Below are 19,710 nucleotides of genomic sequence, written 5' to 3'. Positions count from 1 at the left end.
CGCGCGGATAAATTAATTAATTTCAACGCGATGCAGCTAGCACTAAATTCGGGATTATTTTGGATTATTATTGTCAAAGAATTAGCTGCTTGCGTGTTTTTGGTCCCAAAATAATCCTGAGGCATTGTACTTTAAGAAAATATCACAATTTGAATTTAGTGCTAGCTGCATAGCGTTGAAATTAATTTATTAACTTATGAAGCGCGCGCGCAGCGTTCTATATAATTCTTTGCAGAATCGTCAAAGAATTAGGTGCTTGCGTGATTATGCTCTCAAAATTATCCTGAGACATTGTACTTTAAGAAAATATCACGATTTGAATTTAGTATGCTAGCTGCATAGCGTTGAAATTAATTTATTAACTCATGTAGCGCGCGCGCGCAGCGCTCTGTGATTCGTTATAGAATCGTCAAAGAATTAGCTGCTTCCGTGTTTTTGGTCCCAAAATAATCCTGAGGCATTGTACTTTAAGAAAATATCACGATTCGAATTTAGTGCTAGCTACATAGCGTTGAAATTAAATAATTTATCCATGGAGCGCGGCGCGCTTCGAATCATGATATTTTCTTTAAGTACAATCTCTCAGGATTATTTCGGCACCATAATCACGCGAGCATTTAATTTTTTGACGATTTTGTAACGAATTACAGAGCGCTGTGCGCGCGCTCCATTGATTAATTAATTAATTTCAACGCTATCAGCTAGCACTAAATTCAAATCGTGATATTCTTTTAAAATACAATGTCTGAGAATTATTTTAATACTTTAATCATGCGAGCAACTAATTCGTAGTCGATCAGGTGACGGAACTTAGTATTCAGCGCCAATGGCTGGTCTAAGTTAATTATCGTAATTGTTTTTTATACTGTTAGCAATAAACTCATTGCAGATTTGGGAATATTTGGATAATATATGTTTTCGATCATTTTAGTAACGAATACATTCATGCAGCAAGTTTTTTAAGTGTTTGTGTCGACCGCGACGGTACTGTGTTCAATATATAGTGGTATATTTAAATAAGTGTTATAATCTGTCAATATTTTATCGTTATTTTAGAGCACTTAAGGGAGGAGGGTCAAGTAAATGGCCGTTTTTTCCCAAATTTTTTTTAATCAGATGGAAAGATTTATTAAATCGGAACAAAGTACATACATCATAATATTCATGATTTAAGGTATATTATAAAATTTTTGTTATGTCGAATCAAAATGGCGGCGCTGCAGCTGCTTGAAGTCGGCTCCTCGGATTTGCGTCGTGCAACGCGCTCAGGTGCTCTAATTAACTAAAATAAATAACCAAAGTTTTTTTGTTAAAATGCGTTCATATGCTTTGCATGAATCTAAATTTAAAAAAAAATCAAAAATTAAAAATTCAGGACCATTTTGAAAACAAACGATACCTTTAACTTTTTCTTCAAAATGATCCTAAATTTTTAATTTTTGATTTTTTTTTTAAATTGAGGTTCATGCAAAGCATATGAACGCATTTTAACAAAAAATTATGGTTTTTTTATTTCAGTTAATTAGAGCGACCTGAGCGTTGCACGGCGCAAATCCGAGAAGAGCAGCCGCTGCGCCGCCATTTTGAAATTTTTCAATATAAAAAAAATTTTATAATATACCTTAAATCATGAATAGTATGATGTACTTTGTTCCGATTTAATAAATCTTTCCATCTGTTAAAAAAAAATCGGGAAAAAGACGGCTGCGTTTATTTGACTCACCCCCCTTAAGTAGCACTTAATTAATACTAAATTATAGTGTACTTGTTTTTTATGTAGGACCATTTTCTGATATAGAGGGGTTCAGCTTAATGGTAAGCTGGACCCCCCATTTTTTACGCCATTTTCTGCTAAACGGTTTGAGCACCAAAATTCGGCCTAGGGCACTTAATTGGCACCTAAATAGCACTAAATTTTTTACCTAGTGCGAACTTGATTTGCGCTGGTGGAGGGTCCAGCTTAATAGAGGTCCATTTCTGCGCACGCCGCAGTGACTACTGTCAAAATGCATCCTGCGCTTAGCGCTGTTTATAATGTGCAAATAAAATATACGCTCGCTCATTTATCTGAATTAGTGTCATCTTGTGCACTGTGTTCATATAAAAATTCGTACAAATGGAGTAAATTGCTACCTATATGTGCACATGGGTGCATTTATATCTTACCATTTAGAGTATTAGGTACAAAATATCTATATATTCTCTAATGGGTAGATATATGATTGCAACCCGTCTGTAATACAGCAGCGTGTTTATAATCCAGTAAGTAAATTAATAGTAAATTGTTGCCAATTTGGCATTAAACTCACTCACTTACAAAGAACTTTGCCCATTTTTATAAGGGTTTTGGCCCCTCGCGTCTAGTAACGAGACTTAAAATGAAAAGTTATTGTTAGAGGATCAAAATATTTCTGTATAAACATAATCCTTTAAGTTAATACCGTTCAGAAATTTACTCTTTGAAAAATTAGAAAAATGTACGAAAAATGGCTTTGTTTTATTCGATTTTTCGACGTCCTAGGCATCTGCCTGTGATTACGGATAATAAACTATTTTAACATATCAATTAAAGTACTTTATACAAATAAATTGGTACTGCTAATTGCAAGTTTCTGGATGTGAGTCATTCAAAATAATTGATTGTATCCATTACCACCATCTATCACCATGGAGAAATGTCCTGGATGCCGAGAAATCGAATGAAAGAATGCTATATAGTATATTTTTCTAATGTTTCAGAGAGTGTATATATCATCTCTAAACAATGTCGACTTAGAGGATTATGTCTGTAAAATATTCTGATCCTCTAACAATAATTTTTTATTTTAGCAAAGTTTTGTTGTTAGACGCGAGGGTTCTAAAATAGACAAGGTTCTTTGTGGCAAATCCAATTATCAATAAAGTGAAACGTGATATAAAATAATGTAAAATCTCATAAAGTGAAAGAATGTAAATGTAATGTTTTATTATAAAATAACAATAAATATTTTAAAATTAAAAAATTTTCCTATCAAGAGACACGGTAGTGTCTCGCGCCAAGTACACGCGGAGCGAGACCGACCGTGACTCTTTTACGCGACGCGACGGGTTGCGAGTACTCGAGATGTTGAGATCTCGAAAACGAGTGAACGTATCAAGTTCTAAGTAGGCTTGATCGATAGCTTGGGGTCCAATTAGGGGGGGGGGGGTTTCTCTCATAATATTCCGCTACGTGCCCTACGAGCGGAGATATTGCGACGCAAAGTCCAAATGTGAAAATTTATTTTTAAGATACGTATATACTTCTAACGCCGACGTCTTATATAATGACGTCATAATCAGAAACGTCACTTTCACTTTTTCGACGCTGGCGGCGCAGGTATCGCCTGTTTCGATATCGCGCGCGTATTTCGAAATTAGGTTGATAGACTTATATCGGTCAGGAAGAAGACTTCTATTTAGATAAATTAGGTAATAATATATATTTTGACTCAACGGAAAAGAAGGTTCTCTACGCTTGGCAGAAAGTGCCGCTAGGGAATTTTTAAGTCGATTCTTATGAATCAAACTTGAATTCGATGTCTAGGTGTCCCAGGTTGCCGGTGACGAGGTCCACATAGTGCGCTTCGTAGTTTTTGGTGTCCAGGTGTAATAATACGTTGAATGCGATGTCTAAGTGTCCCAGGTTGCCGATGACAATGTCTAGATAGTGAGCTCCGTAGTTTTCGGTGTCTATTGAGAAATGATACATCGGATTGACGTCGATTAAATATCGAAATCTCGATATCAATAGAAAATCAATCTTTACATTGATTTCGATATTCAGGTGGTCACAGGTTCGAGCATTCATCGATATCAAAATCCTTAAAAAATCGATATATTTCGTATGACAGCTAGATAGCGCTTTTATAACAATAAAAGAGAGTTTGCAAACGGAGGCAATTCTATTCCAACCTCTTTTTAAGAATTATTTGACATTTATGAAAATATAGCAATCGTATCAATGTTGAAACAATATCGAATCGATGTCGATTTAAATTCTTCGACATCGATTCGACATTGTTTCGGCATCGATTCGATTGCTATTTCTATGAAAAATATAGCAATCGAATCAATGTCGAAACAATGTCGAATCGATGTCGATTTGAACTCTTCGACATCGATTCGATTGCTATTTCTCACTACAATAAAATACCATATAAAATCAATAAATAAACTAAATAAACTTGTCAATTTAAACAAAAAATTAATTTCAAACTTTTTTATTTATGTGAAAAATATATTTCAAAACTATGGAATCTTTAATGCAATTACAATAATGTAGATTTATAAAATAAAATATGCTTACAATGCAAAAAATCAAAAAAGTAAAGTAGAAAGATAAAAACTGGCACTAACTAAAAATGTAAAACGTTCAGTAGAAAGTTTAAATCTCAATAGCAACTAACAGTTCACAAAATTATTTAGATTTGTTTCGCATCATTATGGCAGTAAAGTTATAACAGCTTAGAGTATTCTATATGTTTAAAGTCTAAATGACCATTACAATTAACATAAAATTAACAGATTTGCTATCATCAAAATTACAAAATATCTTCAGGTTACCAAATAATATCACAACTTAACTAGAAATTTAACATTTAAGTCACAGATAGATAAGAGATCCATCATTCTCATAGGAATCAATCGCATTAAAGAAACAGAGTATTAAAAAAAAAGAAAAATGACATAGCAAATTCGGTTGCTTGCACTAGTGCGCACTATAAGAGCAAAACGACTAAATTCGCTATTACTTTCCATGACTTACACGCAAAAAACATAAATCAATTACATATTATTATCAATAAAAGTAAATGTTAGATAACAAAGATTGTTATCTAGATAAATATATAAATGGCCTATATTCATAGGAGAAGTGGCTTGGCATAGCAAATTTTTTCTACATCCTTTCTTTCTCTTTTCTCCAGCTTTGGTGAATTATTCGGTTTTCTTAAATTTCTTGCTACGAATAGTTCCATCCGTTTGTGCGCGCCATGGAGCATTGGCCAGCCAAGAACTTGCAACCTTTTCAGCCACAGCCATATCTTCTGCTTCAAAATATAACAGCAGTGCACCTAAACATTAAAAATATATTTATTATATTAAGCTATTAAACGTGACAATAGCTATTATATAAGACCAGACATCAAAGTCACGGTCGGTCTCGCTCCGCGTGTACTTGGCACGAGACACTACCGTGTCTCTTGATTTTTAACAAGTTTTGTGACTTATTTTATTTTTTCAGCACTTGATAGAATCAGATTCTCATATTGTCAACTTTTCCTGCTAATATATAGTAAACTCTAAATATTCAAAATAAAAAAATTTCATTGGTCATGAAAATTCTAATAAATTAATAAAATTTTAGTATCATAAAATCTCAAAATATTTATTCTTCTAAAAACAAAAAGGTTACCAAAATTTAACAAGTGTAAATCTTCAGTACTTTTGCTCACCTAGAATAAGTTCCCATATCTTCAGTACATCAAACTTTTGTTTTCCCTTGGCTCCTTGAAAGCTGAATTTGTTTGCCACATTGTTATTAAGTATATTTCGTAATAATTTCCTGACTGAACTCTCCAGACTATTTTTGTCCACAAATCTTCCAAGATACATACTCTGAGAAAGAAATAAAAAATTAATACATAATTTATTTAAAACGTAGATATTACCTTTGCCAAGCATACTACATAATGAAAAACTTACTGCCGCTGATAAATTTTCATCATTAGCTAAAAATGTTTCTAAATCATGTAGCTCTTGTTCAGATTGAACCGGAAGTGAAAGAAATCCTCTGGGTCTTTTGATGACTTTCTCACTCGGAAGTATATACCTATTTAGTTTCTCCTGATTCATTAAACAAATATCTAGTTTGCTATTCAGTTGTCTTAATTCTTTTTTTATGTCATATGTGCTGGGATCAGAAAGAGAAATATCTGCAAATCAAAACAAACATGACAAAATAAAATTTATATGTACAACAATAACTAATTTTTTCTTAACAATAAATAATTTTTTTACTTTTCTCTCTTACCTGTTTTTTTACTCTGAGAGGACGCACCACTGCTTCCAGACTTTTCCGACGTCCCAGATTGAAACAGACAATGATCATTAGCATGAGACTTATCACTGAAGGATGAGGTTTCGCCTAAAGCAGGACAGGGCAGACTTGGCAAAGGTTTACTTTCCTTCAATTTACTTGATAAATTAAAATCTTTTTTAGATGAGCTGGCCGAAACTTCATGAATATCTGTAGAGGATGACTGTTGTTCAGGAATATTCTTTATTGGAACTGTTGATTTATTTAAATTTTCAACAAGTTCTTCAGTATTTTGTTCTACTTCAATATTTTTACTTCTATCCAATAAACTAACATCATCCATATTTTCTTGATCATTCTCTTTATCTTCATACAAGGGTGCTTTATCCTTGCAAAATTTTTGAAGTTTTTTATTTGGCAACTGACAAAGTTTTTTAGACAACGCGAGTTTTTTATTATCTTTTTCTTTCTGTATTTTTTCCTTTATGTTGTTAAAGATGTCACGTTTGGCAACTTGTTTTCCATCATTCTTTCCAGAGGATTTGCAAACAATTGTCTTGTAAGTTGATTGTTTTTCTAACTGGGGAGAATGCTGCTTCTGCCGTACTAATTTATGCGGAGATGTAACAAATCTTTCTGATTTAACAAAAGGAACAGGAGGAGGTACTGGTACCGTCTTTTTTGATTTTGGAAGATTCTTTTTGCTTAGATGGGTCCTTGCCTTTTTTTGACACTAAAATCTTCAGATCCGGAATCTGATTCGTTTTCTGACTCATTGTCAAATGAGTCTAAGTGTTGTTTTCTTTTTTTTATTCTGAGCCCTCTACCTAATTCACGATGATCTGTTTCATAATTGGAATTCTCTACATGTCCCTTGCATGAAACAGCAGCCTTGTCATATAAATCTGCAACAAATATCAGATAACTAAACAAACTAAGCAAATGGTAATGACAAATACTTCTAAATAACAATAAGCACCTATATATAAGGTAAATTACTAAAGATATTGCAAGCTAATATTATTGAAACTCAACGAGATATAAAATTCTTATTTTCTACCGTTTGGTAGCGAGTATTTTGTGATAAAGTTAATTTTCTAAAGTGAAGTTATTAAGATCATTCCAAAAATACCTTGATATTTTTAACAACATGTACTTAAAATTATTAGCCTACAATACTTTTAGTGATTTACTCTATATAAATCTTACAAAGATAAAGCATCCTTGTATCAAAACGAAGAAACACTTAATCATCAAAATGTAGACGATGATAGTTTATTGAATAGAAATCAAAGTATTGAAGTAGGACAAAATCCTGAAAAACTTGTTGAACATTTTATTTAATCAACAACTCCAAAAGTAATTTTTTCTATTACAGATCTAAATAGAATAACCTTATAGAAGTTATTTAATTACAAAAGTTGGGAAGCAATCTATACAGGAGAAAATGTTTAACACTTAATTCATCGACTGCTTAACATAAAAAACCTAGAAATTTAACACTTTTAAATTAGCGTGAAAAAGACAGACAAAAATATTAGAAGAAAAATAATTAAATTGAGAGAAAATGACTAGACAGAACAAGAATAATTACTGATGGTATAGTAAAATTAAGAAAGAAACATAATACTGACTCGAAAATAGTTTTACAAAAATAACTGCATATTCTATGAAGGAGTAATTTTAAACAACATGGAAAAATTTGAGTTTTTTAACATATTGCTAGCATGAAACGCAAAGTTGCTTCAAATTATTGTAAATATCACTAGAACACATCCCATTACAATTTATGCTTTAAGAAGTTGACATTTTTTCTCGTCTTTCCCATAAAAAACCTGCTTACCATAAAATCTCTTAATTAAAACGGTTTCCTCTCCCCAATTTGGAGCAGGCGGTTTCTCCTTCCTTACTAAACTTCCGGCATCTACAGATGTGGGAGGCCATTTTATCTGTACTTCCATATTTTCATCTAATTCAGTTGTGAACCATCGAGTAAGACCAACAGCATAAAATACATCATCATCAGAAGTTAGCCTCTTTCCTTCATGTGTTAAAAATTTCAACACCACAAACTGCAAAAAAGACGATAAAATTTAAAAAAGAAAGAACTAAAAGTGTATGGAAACATTAATTATTATTACATCAGGAGAGAGATCAATAATAGAAACATAAAAAATAATGTGATAATTATCATACAAATACTAAACTGTTTTTGTTAATAATTTTAATTAAAAATTAGAATCACAAACAGGATATATCTGTCATACTATCCAAATTTTATGTAACAACATAAATGAATTTATACTCTACATCACAGTTGTTCAAGCTCTAAAATACAATTTTGCTGTACAGCAGCTTAATTAACTGTTATCATGTATGCAAATACAGAAGGAAAAAAGACAAGAAAACAAATTAGAATGTATAATAAATCACTTTGGTGATAATTATACCATTACACTGAAAGAACAGAAATATTAATAGACTACATTACTTACATTGCTTATCAACTATATAGAAGAGGCATAGTGTGAAGCAATGGAAAACATAAAAAAAATTCTCCATCGGGAATAAGCCAGCATTTAGCAACAACTTCAGTAAGAGGAAAAACACGCCTTTCTTCACTGATATCTGTTAATTGTATAATACCTAGTTCTGACGAAGACAGAGGATACTGATAGACGTCTTCCATCTGTGTAAAATAGTATCCAACAAAAAAAACTTTACCATGTCTCTGTACAATATTGTAGAGGATAGCAATATCACCATTAACAGTTTTAAAACAGGAATCTTTCTTGTTGCACTTAAAAATTGTATCGTTTACTTTAATTCTTCTGAATTGCAGACCATCTATTATCTCATTAAATACAAATCTTCTCTGAGCTTCCAAATGCACTTTATTCTCATGATCTTCAAAGACAATGTCAACATGTCGTGATTTCTCTAAATCACGATATGCAGCTTGTTTGAGCGGTTTATATCCAGATTGCAGAGATGCTTTAATTGAAAACAACTTATTCTCAAAAGGATAAGCGCTAAAAGTATCAAGTGCGCCATGTTCTTCACATTCTTTAGACAGGTGACACATGCTATGAACGTTATACACAACAAATCTTTTTCCAAATACATCTGCAGAATGATTAATAAAGGTCTTTAATAATTGGTCTGCATAGCCACAAAGATTTCTCACAAACACAGGACTTCTTAAGATATAAATGGCTGAGTGCAGAAGTAAAAAAAGTTTATATACATTTTCATCTAAATAATCACGAAAAACTAAAACACCATCATACAGCAAGAGTCGTCTGTACTCTGTACCCTTCATATAGGTAAAATCTTAAAAAGATCTTGGAGGTCTATTAAAGTCCGATGGACATGAGTCCTTCAGCATTTCTAGCTTATGGGAAATAGCTGTAACAATGTCACGATGCAGCTTCCAAGGTCCATTCCATTTTAAAAGAGCTAAGAGGAATCTCTTGAACACACCTAAATCGATAAGATGCAGTGCATCTAAACGGAACTGAGACACTAGAAGAGCTTCTATGTCAAGCAATGGAGAGCGGTCCAGATGATGATATGGTTGTTCTTGGTCACGAAATGACTCATCAGTTCTCAGAGTCTCATCAAGTTTTATATATGTCATACGATGATCAATCCATTCTCCTACAACCTCACACTTCTCACAAGCGCAATATCCTCCATGTTCAATACAACACTTTACTTTTGCACGAGCTGGAGCATCTAAAATATAATGCCTAATCGAAAATTTATAAGCAATATCATTGTTTGTGTAACCATTTTGAAGCAAGTAAGCAACCTCTTTCACAAAAGGCTTAAGAAAATCCTTTACACTAGGATCAATTCTTCCTTTAAAAAGTGCAATAATAAAAGGCTCATTTTTTGTTCTTACGAGCCTACCTAATATAGGCCAAAATCTGATCGGAGAGCTTTTGTGGAGAGGGAGCCCATCCATATTGATATCAATGATAATTTTATGAAAACGTGCTAAGTATTCCTGCAAATCCATAGAATCTAAATTGAATGTAATTCCTTTATACCATAATTTTCCACCATTAACTGGTATTAAATTAATCTCAGGAATTTGTAAAAGGGTTTTATAACTAAGAGGTAAGTTTGGAAATGCAGGATGAAGTTTAGAAAGTAGATCATCTAGCTTCCTCTTTGAAAGTCTTCCTGGCTCACGAGCCCATGCTTCTATAGCAGCTCTAACATACTGAGCCTTCTCATTTTCATTAGCAAAATATATTTGTTCCTCGTCTGAAGTATTATTTTCTTCGTTACTTTCAGAAGTAATAGAACCAACATCTGCCTGGGCTTCTGTTTGTGATGAGATAATACTGTCACTGTTATCATTACTTGCAATTTCAGAAGCAGTAAGATTCACGCTATCAATTTCATTTATTGATGGATCCGGTCCATAGTCAATGTGTTCACCAGCATTCTGTTCATTCTGACTTTCTTCATGAAAATAAACGCAGTTAGAGCCATCATCTTCAGATGACTCATTACAAAATGCAATATTTTCTTCCATATCATCAGTACTGTCACTAGCGGAATTAAAATGCTGCTGTTTCACAATAGCATTGACTTTGTCTAATCTAAGGCGCTTTGCAGCAAGCTTACGTATATTTCGATTTAACGATCTCTTGAAGTTTCGTTCTATGATCTTCAAAATGAACAAAAAGCACGTTATAATGTTACAAGCTATAATATTAAGACTTAAAGTTATGCAGGGTGTTTCAATTTAAATGACAACCTTAAATATTTCTTGAACATACATTTTAGAAAAAAATGTTTCAGACAAAAATTACTTGGTTTGGAGAAAGACAAATAATGGTAAAATGGTAAAATCAATTTTTGAAAAAATCAATTTTTCAACGAAACACGGTCACCATAATTTTTTAAAAAATGGAATTATATAATTTTCTTACATAAGATAAATCTCTTAGTTATTCTGCATATCAAAAAAGTATTAAGGTAAAAGCATTAAGGTAAAATTATCAAAAAATCAATACTTTATGAAATATATTATATTTTATTCTAACATATTTTAATGTGAAATATAAAATATCTCATAAACTATTCATTTTTTTTTATAATTGTACCTTAATACTTCTATATGCGAAATAACTAGGAGAATCATTTTATGTAAAAAATTATATGATTTAATTTTAAAAAAATGATAAACCTGTTTCCTTAAAAAATTGATTTTACCATCATTTTTCCTCCCATAAACCATGCAACTTCTGTCTAAAACATTTTTTATTTTTCTCAAATATGTTTGAGGTCATCATTAAAAATGGAACATCCTGTATATGTACACTTAATTTTCTTTTTACGTGGTTAAAGTGCACCGCGTAAGCGTTAAAAAGATTATATTATTTAGGAGGAAACTCGTGTAAAAAAGATATAGGAATACAAAAGACATATTATTTTATGCCGTAGAGCAAAGGAAATCGTGTAAAAAGAAATCGCGTTATATAAAAAAAAACGCATTAAAAATGGCCAAGAGTACAAAGATTGTCGAAACTGTTTTTAATAATGTCATAAATATAAGTCGGAGACAAAAGTTTACACATGATTTGTTGTAAATATCAACCGTATCGTATAAAACATTGCATGATCTTTAGTTCTATAATAACTATAATTACAGTGACTATTTTTTCAAGATATCTAATTATTTATAGTAAATAATACGTTCATACACAAAAAAATATAGGGAACACTTTCTATACTAAAAATTGAGCTATTTTCAAACCACTGAAACTCGGCAAAAAATTATTGTAGACAAAAAATAAAAAAAAGCATTTTAAAGATGATTTTTAGCCAAGTTAGCAAAAGATTGTAATTTATAAAACTTGAGCCGAATTTTTCGAGATAAATTTTTTTTTGAGCTGCAAAATGTCAAATACACCTAATTTTAAGGAACAGAACAATATGTTCTTTTTTAAAGCATGGAACAAGAAAAATAAACAAATATTAAAAAACTATTAATAGTAGTTTGTTAAAGTTAAAACTTCAAACTTCAAACTTCAAAAAGCTTTTTTAATTTTTTGTCTGCAATGATTTTTTGCTGAGTTTCTACGTTTTGAAAATAGCCCAATTTTTAGGGCACAAAAAGTATTTCCTATTTTTTTTAGTATTGTATTTAACTATATTTAACCCTAGAGAGTCTTTATGAATTTTCTCATAAGTGAAAGGCCAAACGGGGTAATAAATTACCCCAAACTTGTACCGCGTGTATAATGTTTCTACTTGATGTTAGACAACTTTTTAATAAATAATTTTGTTTGTTCTTTAATAGGGAAGACGATAGTAGTCATCAATTTGCGGTAGTAACCTTCGTGATCTATTATGCTAGTCTGATCGTACATTCTAAAAGTGCTAAATACAAGAAACAAATATTTCTAAAAATATAGGTATACTTACAGGCCTATCGTCCTCTGCCATTGTGTCAATTCACTATAATCATTCAGCTCGACAACTTAATTTGATAGCTCAGGTAGCATAAAGCAACAGCTAGGTCTCAATTCTCAAGCTCAAAACTGGTCGTCTTTTTCTTTTCTCCAAAACTAGTCGTTGAGTACGACCGTGCGACCACAGTGCGACAGACAGCGAACCAGGAGGCAAAAACAAACAGCGATATCGGCGTATACATGACTGGAAAAAATTATTCATAAAAAAATTTATAATACGACAATTTTTTACACAAAATACTAAAAATATCACTCAGTATTCGACGCAGCGACTATTCATCGACGATTTATCAATCGACATCGTCATCGATGTCAAATCGACATTGATTCGACAAATCATTTCTGGCTAAAATTCTTACGATGATTTTTATTTTACATAATATGGCTATTGTCGTGTGTGTGTGTGTGTGTGTGTGTGTGTGTGTGTGTGTGTGTGTGTGTGTGTGTGTGTGTGTGTGTGTGTGTGTGTGTGTGTGTGTGTGTGTGTGTGTGTGTGTGTGTGTGTGTGTGTGTGTGGGTGTGGGTGTGGGTGTGGGCGTGGGCGTGGGCGTGGGCGTGGGCGTGGGCGTGGGCGTGGGCGTGGGCGTGGGCGTGGGCGTGGGCGTGGGCGTGGGCGTGGGCGTGGGCGTGGGCGTGGGCGTGGGCGTGGGCGTGGGCGTGGGCGTGGGCGTGGGCGTGGGCGTGGGCGTGTGTGTGTGTGTGTGTGTGTGTGTGTGTGTGTGTGTGTGTGTGTGTGTGTGTGTGTGTGTGTGTGTGTGTGTGTGTGTGTGTGTGTGTGTGTGTAGTAATAACTAATAATAATGTAAGAGCCTTCGTGATCTATACGCTTGTCTGTTTATCGCGTTTCCGCATACATTATATTTCAATGCAGATTACCTGTAACTACATGGCTGTAAAAGCGCATTAACGTCGATCGATATAAATTGACATTATATGTAACATTACACGTAAATTACGCATGCATATCTAATAATGAGGTGGAAATATTTTGCGCGAACTTAATGATTCTTAGGTTATGAAAGCTTTACATTGTGATGCCAAATAAATCAACTTTTCTCATGATTGAAAATGCTATGTTACAACGCGAAATATTTTGATCGTGTACACTCTAAAAGTGTTAAATATAAGAAATGAATATTTTTAAAAATATAGACATCATACTTACAGGCCCGCAAAGTCGTCCTTGATCTGCTATCGTGTCGACGTCAATACACTCTAATTCAGCTCGACAATTTATTCAGGTCTCGCAATTCTCAAGCTCCAAAACTGATCGTCTCCTTCTTCTGCAAAACTAGGTCACAGTATATACAGTAGCGCAACTCTCCTGATTTCTTGTTGTCTAAAATGGAGTGCGCATGCGCGAAATAAGTAAGCGCCCACTAACACCATCTGAATGTCGTTCTCTGATCTTCTTTCTCAATTGCTTTTCCTTTCTCCGTTCTGCTCTGCTCCCTCTCAGAATTTAAATGGTCAGTTCAGTAAATGCCTATCAGATTGGAACAGAAATTTGGAAAGAATTAGCTCAATTACCCACTGAATGCTATTGAGAGCTGTTAGAAGTGTTTGAAAAACTCTGAATAACTACGTTTGTGATGAAAATGAAAAGAGTTTAGGAGTATAAAGTGGTTACAAACCTCAGAAGGTAGGATAATTATTCATAATCATTATTGTACTTAAAATCAGTCATGCTTAAATTAAGAATATCGTTTATCTATTTATCTTGTGAAACTAACTCTGTGATACTCTAATATCTAGAAAAAATTGCTGCTTGATTCTACGTTGTCTACGAACGGTTACATTTCTGAAATACTTATTAAAATGCAAATTTCTGGCTGAAACAGACGTCAGATAATTCAGATATCGACTTCACAAAAGATAGTGGTGTCGATTTTGAAATGTCCAGCATGCATTCCACAATACAATACAATTTGTAAGTTATCATATAACAGCGTTTCATGATTTATAATTCAGAATTTATATTAAAAATAATGATTTTTTTTCTTGGAAGGCTCATGGTTAAAACTATAATACTTCCACCGTTTAAATTTTTAGTAAATTGCGGAAAGATAACATATTCTCTCAGCAACATATTTATCTAAAAAGATACAAATACGTATTATACCATCTTACTTACAAAAAATTAATACGTCATTTAATATTTTAATGTGGCATATTATTAAATATTTTATTTTAATTAATATTGTTGCGGAATTTATAGATATCTCGTTTCGATATAACAATAACAGCTAGTGCTCGGCGATGCACAAAATCTAAACGCAATACCGAGCGTGAAGGATTTCAAAATTTATATAATAGAAACAAAGCATGGAGATCCACATCCAGACACGGGTATTTCACCTTCTTTTGCGACAATAAAATCTGAAATGATTCTAGGCAAAAACCGCCAGTTTTTCATTGAAATGGGACGACCGACGAAAGTACATTTCTCTTTATCCCGGCTCAATCAACTTTATAACATACGGAATAAGGTAACTCAACAAAGATTGTATAACATATTCGTATATATTTTCAACAGTTCTAAATTATATCAATGTTCTAGGTATTATCGTGCTTTATTGATGACGACGTGCAAGTGCCTACAGAGAAGAATAAACTACGGATATGGATTCGCAAAATATAGCAGTGCCGACGAAATCGAGGAAATTCAGTGTACCTGATTTACATTTAAATACAAGACAGGTTGTATTATCCTTGAAGACTGACACCGGAGCAGAAATTATTACCAGTTTAGCATCGTTAAACGGAAACCTATCGACACTCTATAGCTTCTAAGACTAGACAGAATATATTCAAATCTATCCATAGATTCTTTCATTGTATCTGCTATCTTAAATAAGAATATCAAAGTGCTATTAAATCCATGGTGTTGCAATTTCGTATGTGGATTTTTGTATGTGGACTTTTGCTTACTCGGATCAGAACGGCTCTTAGGAGAAATTTTATAAATTTATAAACGCAATGCTCAATCCGGCGTATGGGAATCATCGAGATAATATAATACATATGTCCATTATTCTATCCAGACACATTTTATATAAGCCATTTACTGCCAATTGATTGATGCATATCTATCGAAGTACATATAGACTCTCATTCGATGAAGCATTAACGGAACGCGCGGAAGCGCGTCCGAATTCCGAAATACAACGATCGTCGCTGCTTCTGCAAAGTAACAATATGGTTGTAGAATTTCGAATCGTTACTCGACCACTCTTTCGGGACACTTTTATATTTTTATAATATATCATATTAGGTATACATTGATTATTTTGCATATAAAATTTTATTTTGCATTTTTGTATTTACGATAAATATGTCGCTTTATATTATACAAATTGTTTGTTATAACAATTAATGATACAATATTTTAAATCTGTATACCAATTTAGTAATATAATCATTAATCGATATAGGAGTCATCGGATACTTCTGTTTTATATTTTCCTATATTTATATTCCTAATATTTCAGTGTTTATAATCTTAATATTCTGTCTGTAACATCGGATAAGAAAGAATCCTTCATAATCTATCCGAAAACAGTTTCTGCATCAGAAAGAACATAAAATGGATTAGTATATACATTTCTTATCCTTCAGATACAAAGGAATTATTTTTCTATTCTATAAGAAATCGCAATGCATTCGAAATAGCGCTTAGATAGAGCTTTATTAGAATACTACCTAAACATAATTTCGAATATATTACAAATTTTTATAGAGTAGAAAAGTGATTTTTTTTGTATCTGAAGAAAAACTCAGAATTGGTGACATAGAAAAGAAATTCTTTTAAACTCTTAAGAGTTGTTTTGGGACAGAAATGATATACGGAAAAAGTACTTTAAAAATTTTTTTCATCAAGAATTTAAAAAGAATTCTTTTTCAATTCTCCGTGCTATCCGGAAACATATCGTCGTATTAAAATTAAAATTTCATTTATTGCATTTTAAATTAAGTATTAATATAGCGTATCTTATTTTTATTTTGAATGCATAATTAAAAACAAGTAGAAACTTGCACATTGTTTCCTCGTAGTTTTTAATTGTGCAAGTAGAAACTTGCACATTGCTTCCTCATAGTTCCTAAGTAAGTGTGCAAGTTTTTATTTTACTCGAGGTATAATTATCGGTATTTATTTGTTTTGGCTTCCTCATAGAGGAAGCTTTGTTAGCAAAGGTTCTGATTTCACACTTAACTCTTTTGGGGACTGCGTAAATAATTATATACATTCACTAAAAAATACTAAAAATACTTGTCCACTTAAAAACTAAAACAATACTTTATCGATAAAAAAAATCAGCCCGATATTATAAATATTTGAGATAGCGATTTATTTTTAATTCTATTATATTTTCCAGTCTTTTTTCTACCCCTATTTCATATATAATTGATTAAAATTTGGTTGATCAGATCAAGTTTTATAAAGCTTCTATGTATGTACGAATTCTTCGAAATTTCAAATGTGTGTAATACGAGATCTGATCAATCAAATTTTAATGAATTATATATGAAATAGGGGTAGAAAAAACTGGAAAATATAATAAAATTAAAAATAAATCGCTATCTCAAATATTGAGAAAGCAGCAGCGTAAAACACATTTTTCAAAAAAAGGAAAATCTGCATAAAATCTATACCGGTAGACCGATTTCAATAAAATTTGAGGAGGACATACTTTCTATGATACTCTATTTGTGTGCCAAATTTCAACCCGGTATCTAAAAAATTGTAGAAGTAGATGCGTGTACAAAAAATCCGTACACACACACACACACACACACATACATACATACTTCCGGACATTTTTTACTAATACGATTTTTCGACATTTTAGAACATTCTAAACCTATTTCCATCAAAATCTCGAAAAAAAATTTTTTCACCATCACAAAGCTTCCTCTATGAGGAAGCAATTATTCGTTTATTTTATTTAATCCAATAAAATTATTTTAAATTAAATATTTTATAATTATAATTGTTTTTTTATAAGTATAATGTATAAAATATTATATTTTGCTTTTTGTGGTTGTTCAATATATGTTATATAACATTATATTTTCTAATAATTCACCTCAATACATTTATATTATTCAATCTGCAATCACATTTATATAATTTTATTTTTTCTCATTTTTGAATTTTTTTCCTTATTTTTAATAGATACATAATAAATATTTATCTTCATTATTTTTATTAAATTCAGATTAATTTCATGTAAAAGTGGAGTGAGAGCGGAGAAAGGAAGAGCAATTGAGAAAGAAGTTCAGAGAAAGACGTTGGGCGCGTAAAACCGCTCAATAGCACGTGATTGGCTCTTATACTTTTAGATCCAACGAATCAGCGTAGCGTGTCGATAAGACGACACTTAACAGTTGTGTCTGCCTGAACGTGGCCGTTCAGTTGGTGCTAGTGGGCGCTTACTTATTTCGCGCATGCGCACTCCATTTTGGACAACACTAACATCAAAGGCGCCGACAGAGAGTTGCGCTACTGTATATACTGTGACTAGGTGTCGAGTGCGATCCCGTGCGATCAGTACGTGCGAGTCGTGCGACAGGCAACGACAGGACAAGAGACGAAAACAAATAGCGATCGGTGTGGCGCGGCGCATTTGGGCGCGTTCATGAGTGGCACGTGATTGAAAGCGCGGGCACATTGGGCGCGTTCATGATTGGCACGTGGTTGGAAGGTGCGGGATTGTTGGCGGGCAATTCGAATGCACTTATTTTAAAAAAGACACGAAGTTGGCTATATACTTTTCTATATTATCGCATAATTGTATGTGTACTGACCGGCAGGAATGCCTGGACATTTTGATATGTATATGACATATATGTACATGTATATGTATATGTATTATGTCCAGGCATTCCTGCCGGTAGAGTGTACATACTCACGACATGAAAATGCCTTCTCACATGAAATTGCATGCGTATCGAAGCATATTCAGAGTGCTCCGTCTAACCAATGAGAAATAGTAATCGAATCAATGTCGAAACTATATCAAATTGATGTCAAAGAGTTCAAATCGACATCGATTCGACATCGTTTCAACATCGATATGATTGCGTACATCATGCATGATTCTTAATTATTCGGCGAAGTTGTCCCAATATATTTTAAGAATATGTTATAATAATATATTCTAAATATTTATAATAATTTTTTAATAAATTTATAATTAATTAATAATATAATAATAACTCATTATTCTCACTGAAAAAAGTAACTTATCGTTACCATATATCTTGTTTTTCTCTTTGAAAAACGTAATTCCCGGCAACAAATTTTTCATATAACAACATATATATAAATGTATATAATCCTCTTTTAAAAAGTGGACATTACATAATATATATATATATAATATATATAATGTATATTATATATATAAATTTATATATAAATTATATATAATATATATATATTATATACCGCATACTTGGTTAATGTATAATTTAAAACACAATTTTCAGTTTTCTTCGATTCAGGAAACAATTTAGTTCTTTTCATCTCACAAGTCGAATCGATATCGAACCGATATCGAATCGTTGATAATGGACAAACATGAAAAACATTGAAAATCTTGAAAGAAAATATTGTATTATATTGCTACATGCTACCAAAACAGATTGTTTGCAAAGTTATCATAACATCGAAATAACCTCGAAATATATTTGAAACTATCGATGTTCAACAACCTGCAGAACCGCATCGATGAGATCTGATAGGATCAATATCGAATCGACGTCGATCCGATGTATCGTTTCTCGCTGACGTGTATTAATACCTTGAATTCGATGTTTAGGTGTCCCAGGTTGCCGATGACGAGGTCCACATATTGCGCTCCGTAGTTTTCGATGTCTACGTGTATTAATACCTTGAAATTGATGTCTAGGTGTCCCAGGTTGCTGATGACGAGGTCCAGATAGCGCGCTCCTTTTTTTTCGGTGTCTAGGTGTAATATTACCTTGAATTCGATGTCTACGTGTTCCAAGTTGCCGATGACGAGGTCCACATAGTGCGCTTCATAGTTTTTGGTGTCTAGGTGTATTAATAACTTTAAATCTGAATGGGTGCATTTAGCCGATATTCCGCTAGCCTAGCAATCGTGAGCAGCCGCTCGTTTTTGCTCGTTTCCT

At 32.6% G+C, this 19,710-nt stretch overlaps 1 protein-coding gene across 1 annotated transcript; it reads right to left on the bottom strand.

Moving 5' to 3' along the window:
- Positions 1-4,225: 4,225 nt before the first annotated feature.
- LOC143893564 (uncharacterized) lies at positions 4,226-14,395 on the bottom strand. Its single transcript, XM_077399089.1, is given in 10 exon segments — positions 4,226-5,093; positions 5,475-5,637; positions 5,725-5,954; positions 6,053-6,765; positions 6,768-6,963; positions 7,902-8,130; positions 8,509-8,515; positions 8,581-10,742; positions 12,506-12,736; positions 13,718-14,395. Coding segments are annotated over 9 exon segments (3,858 nt in total). The 5' UTR covers positions 12,527-12,736; positions 13,718-14,395; the 3' UTR covers positions 4,226-4,956.
- Between the last annotated feature and the right edge of the window lie 5,315 nt (positions 14,396-19,710).

The sequence above is a fragment of the Temnothorax americanus genome, unplaced genomic scaffold (genome assembly GCF_048541705.1).
Source record: "Temnothorax americanus isolate GAGA-0224 unplaced genomic scaffold, ASM4854170v1 Scaffold121, whole genome shotgun sequence".
In the NCBI taxonomy this organism is placed as follows: Eukaryota; Metazoa; Arthropoda; class Insecta; order Hymenoptera; family Formicidae; genus Temnothorax; species Temnothorax americanus.
This window is presented reverse-complemented; position numbering and strand designations above follow the sequence as displayed.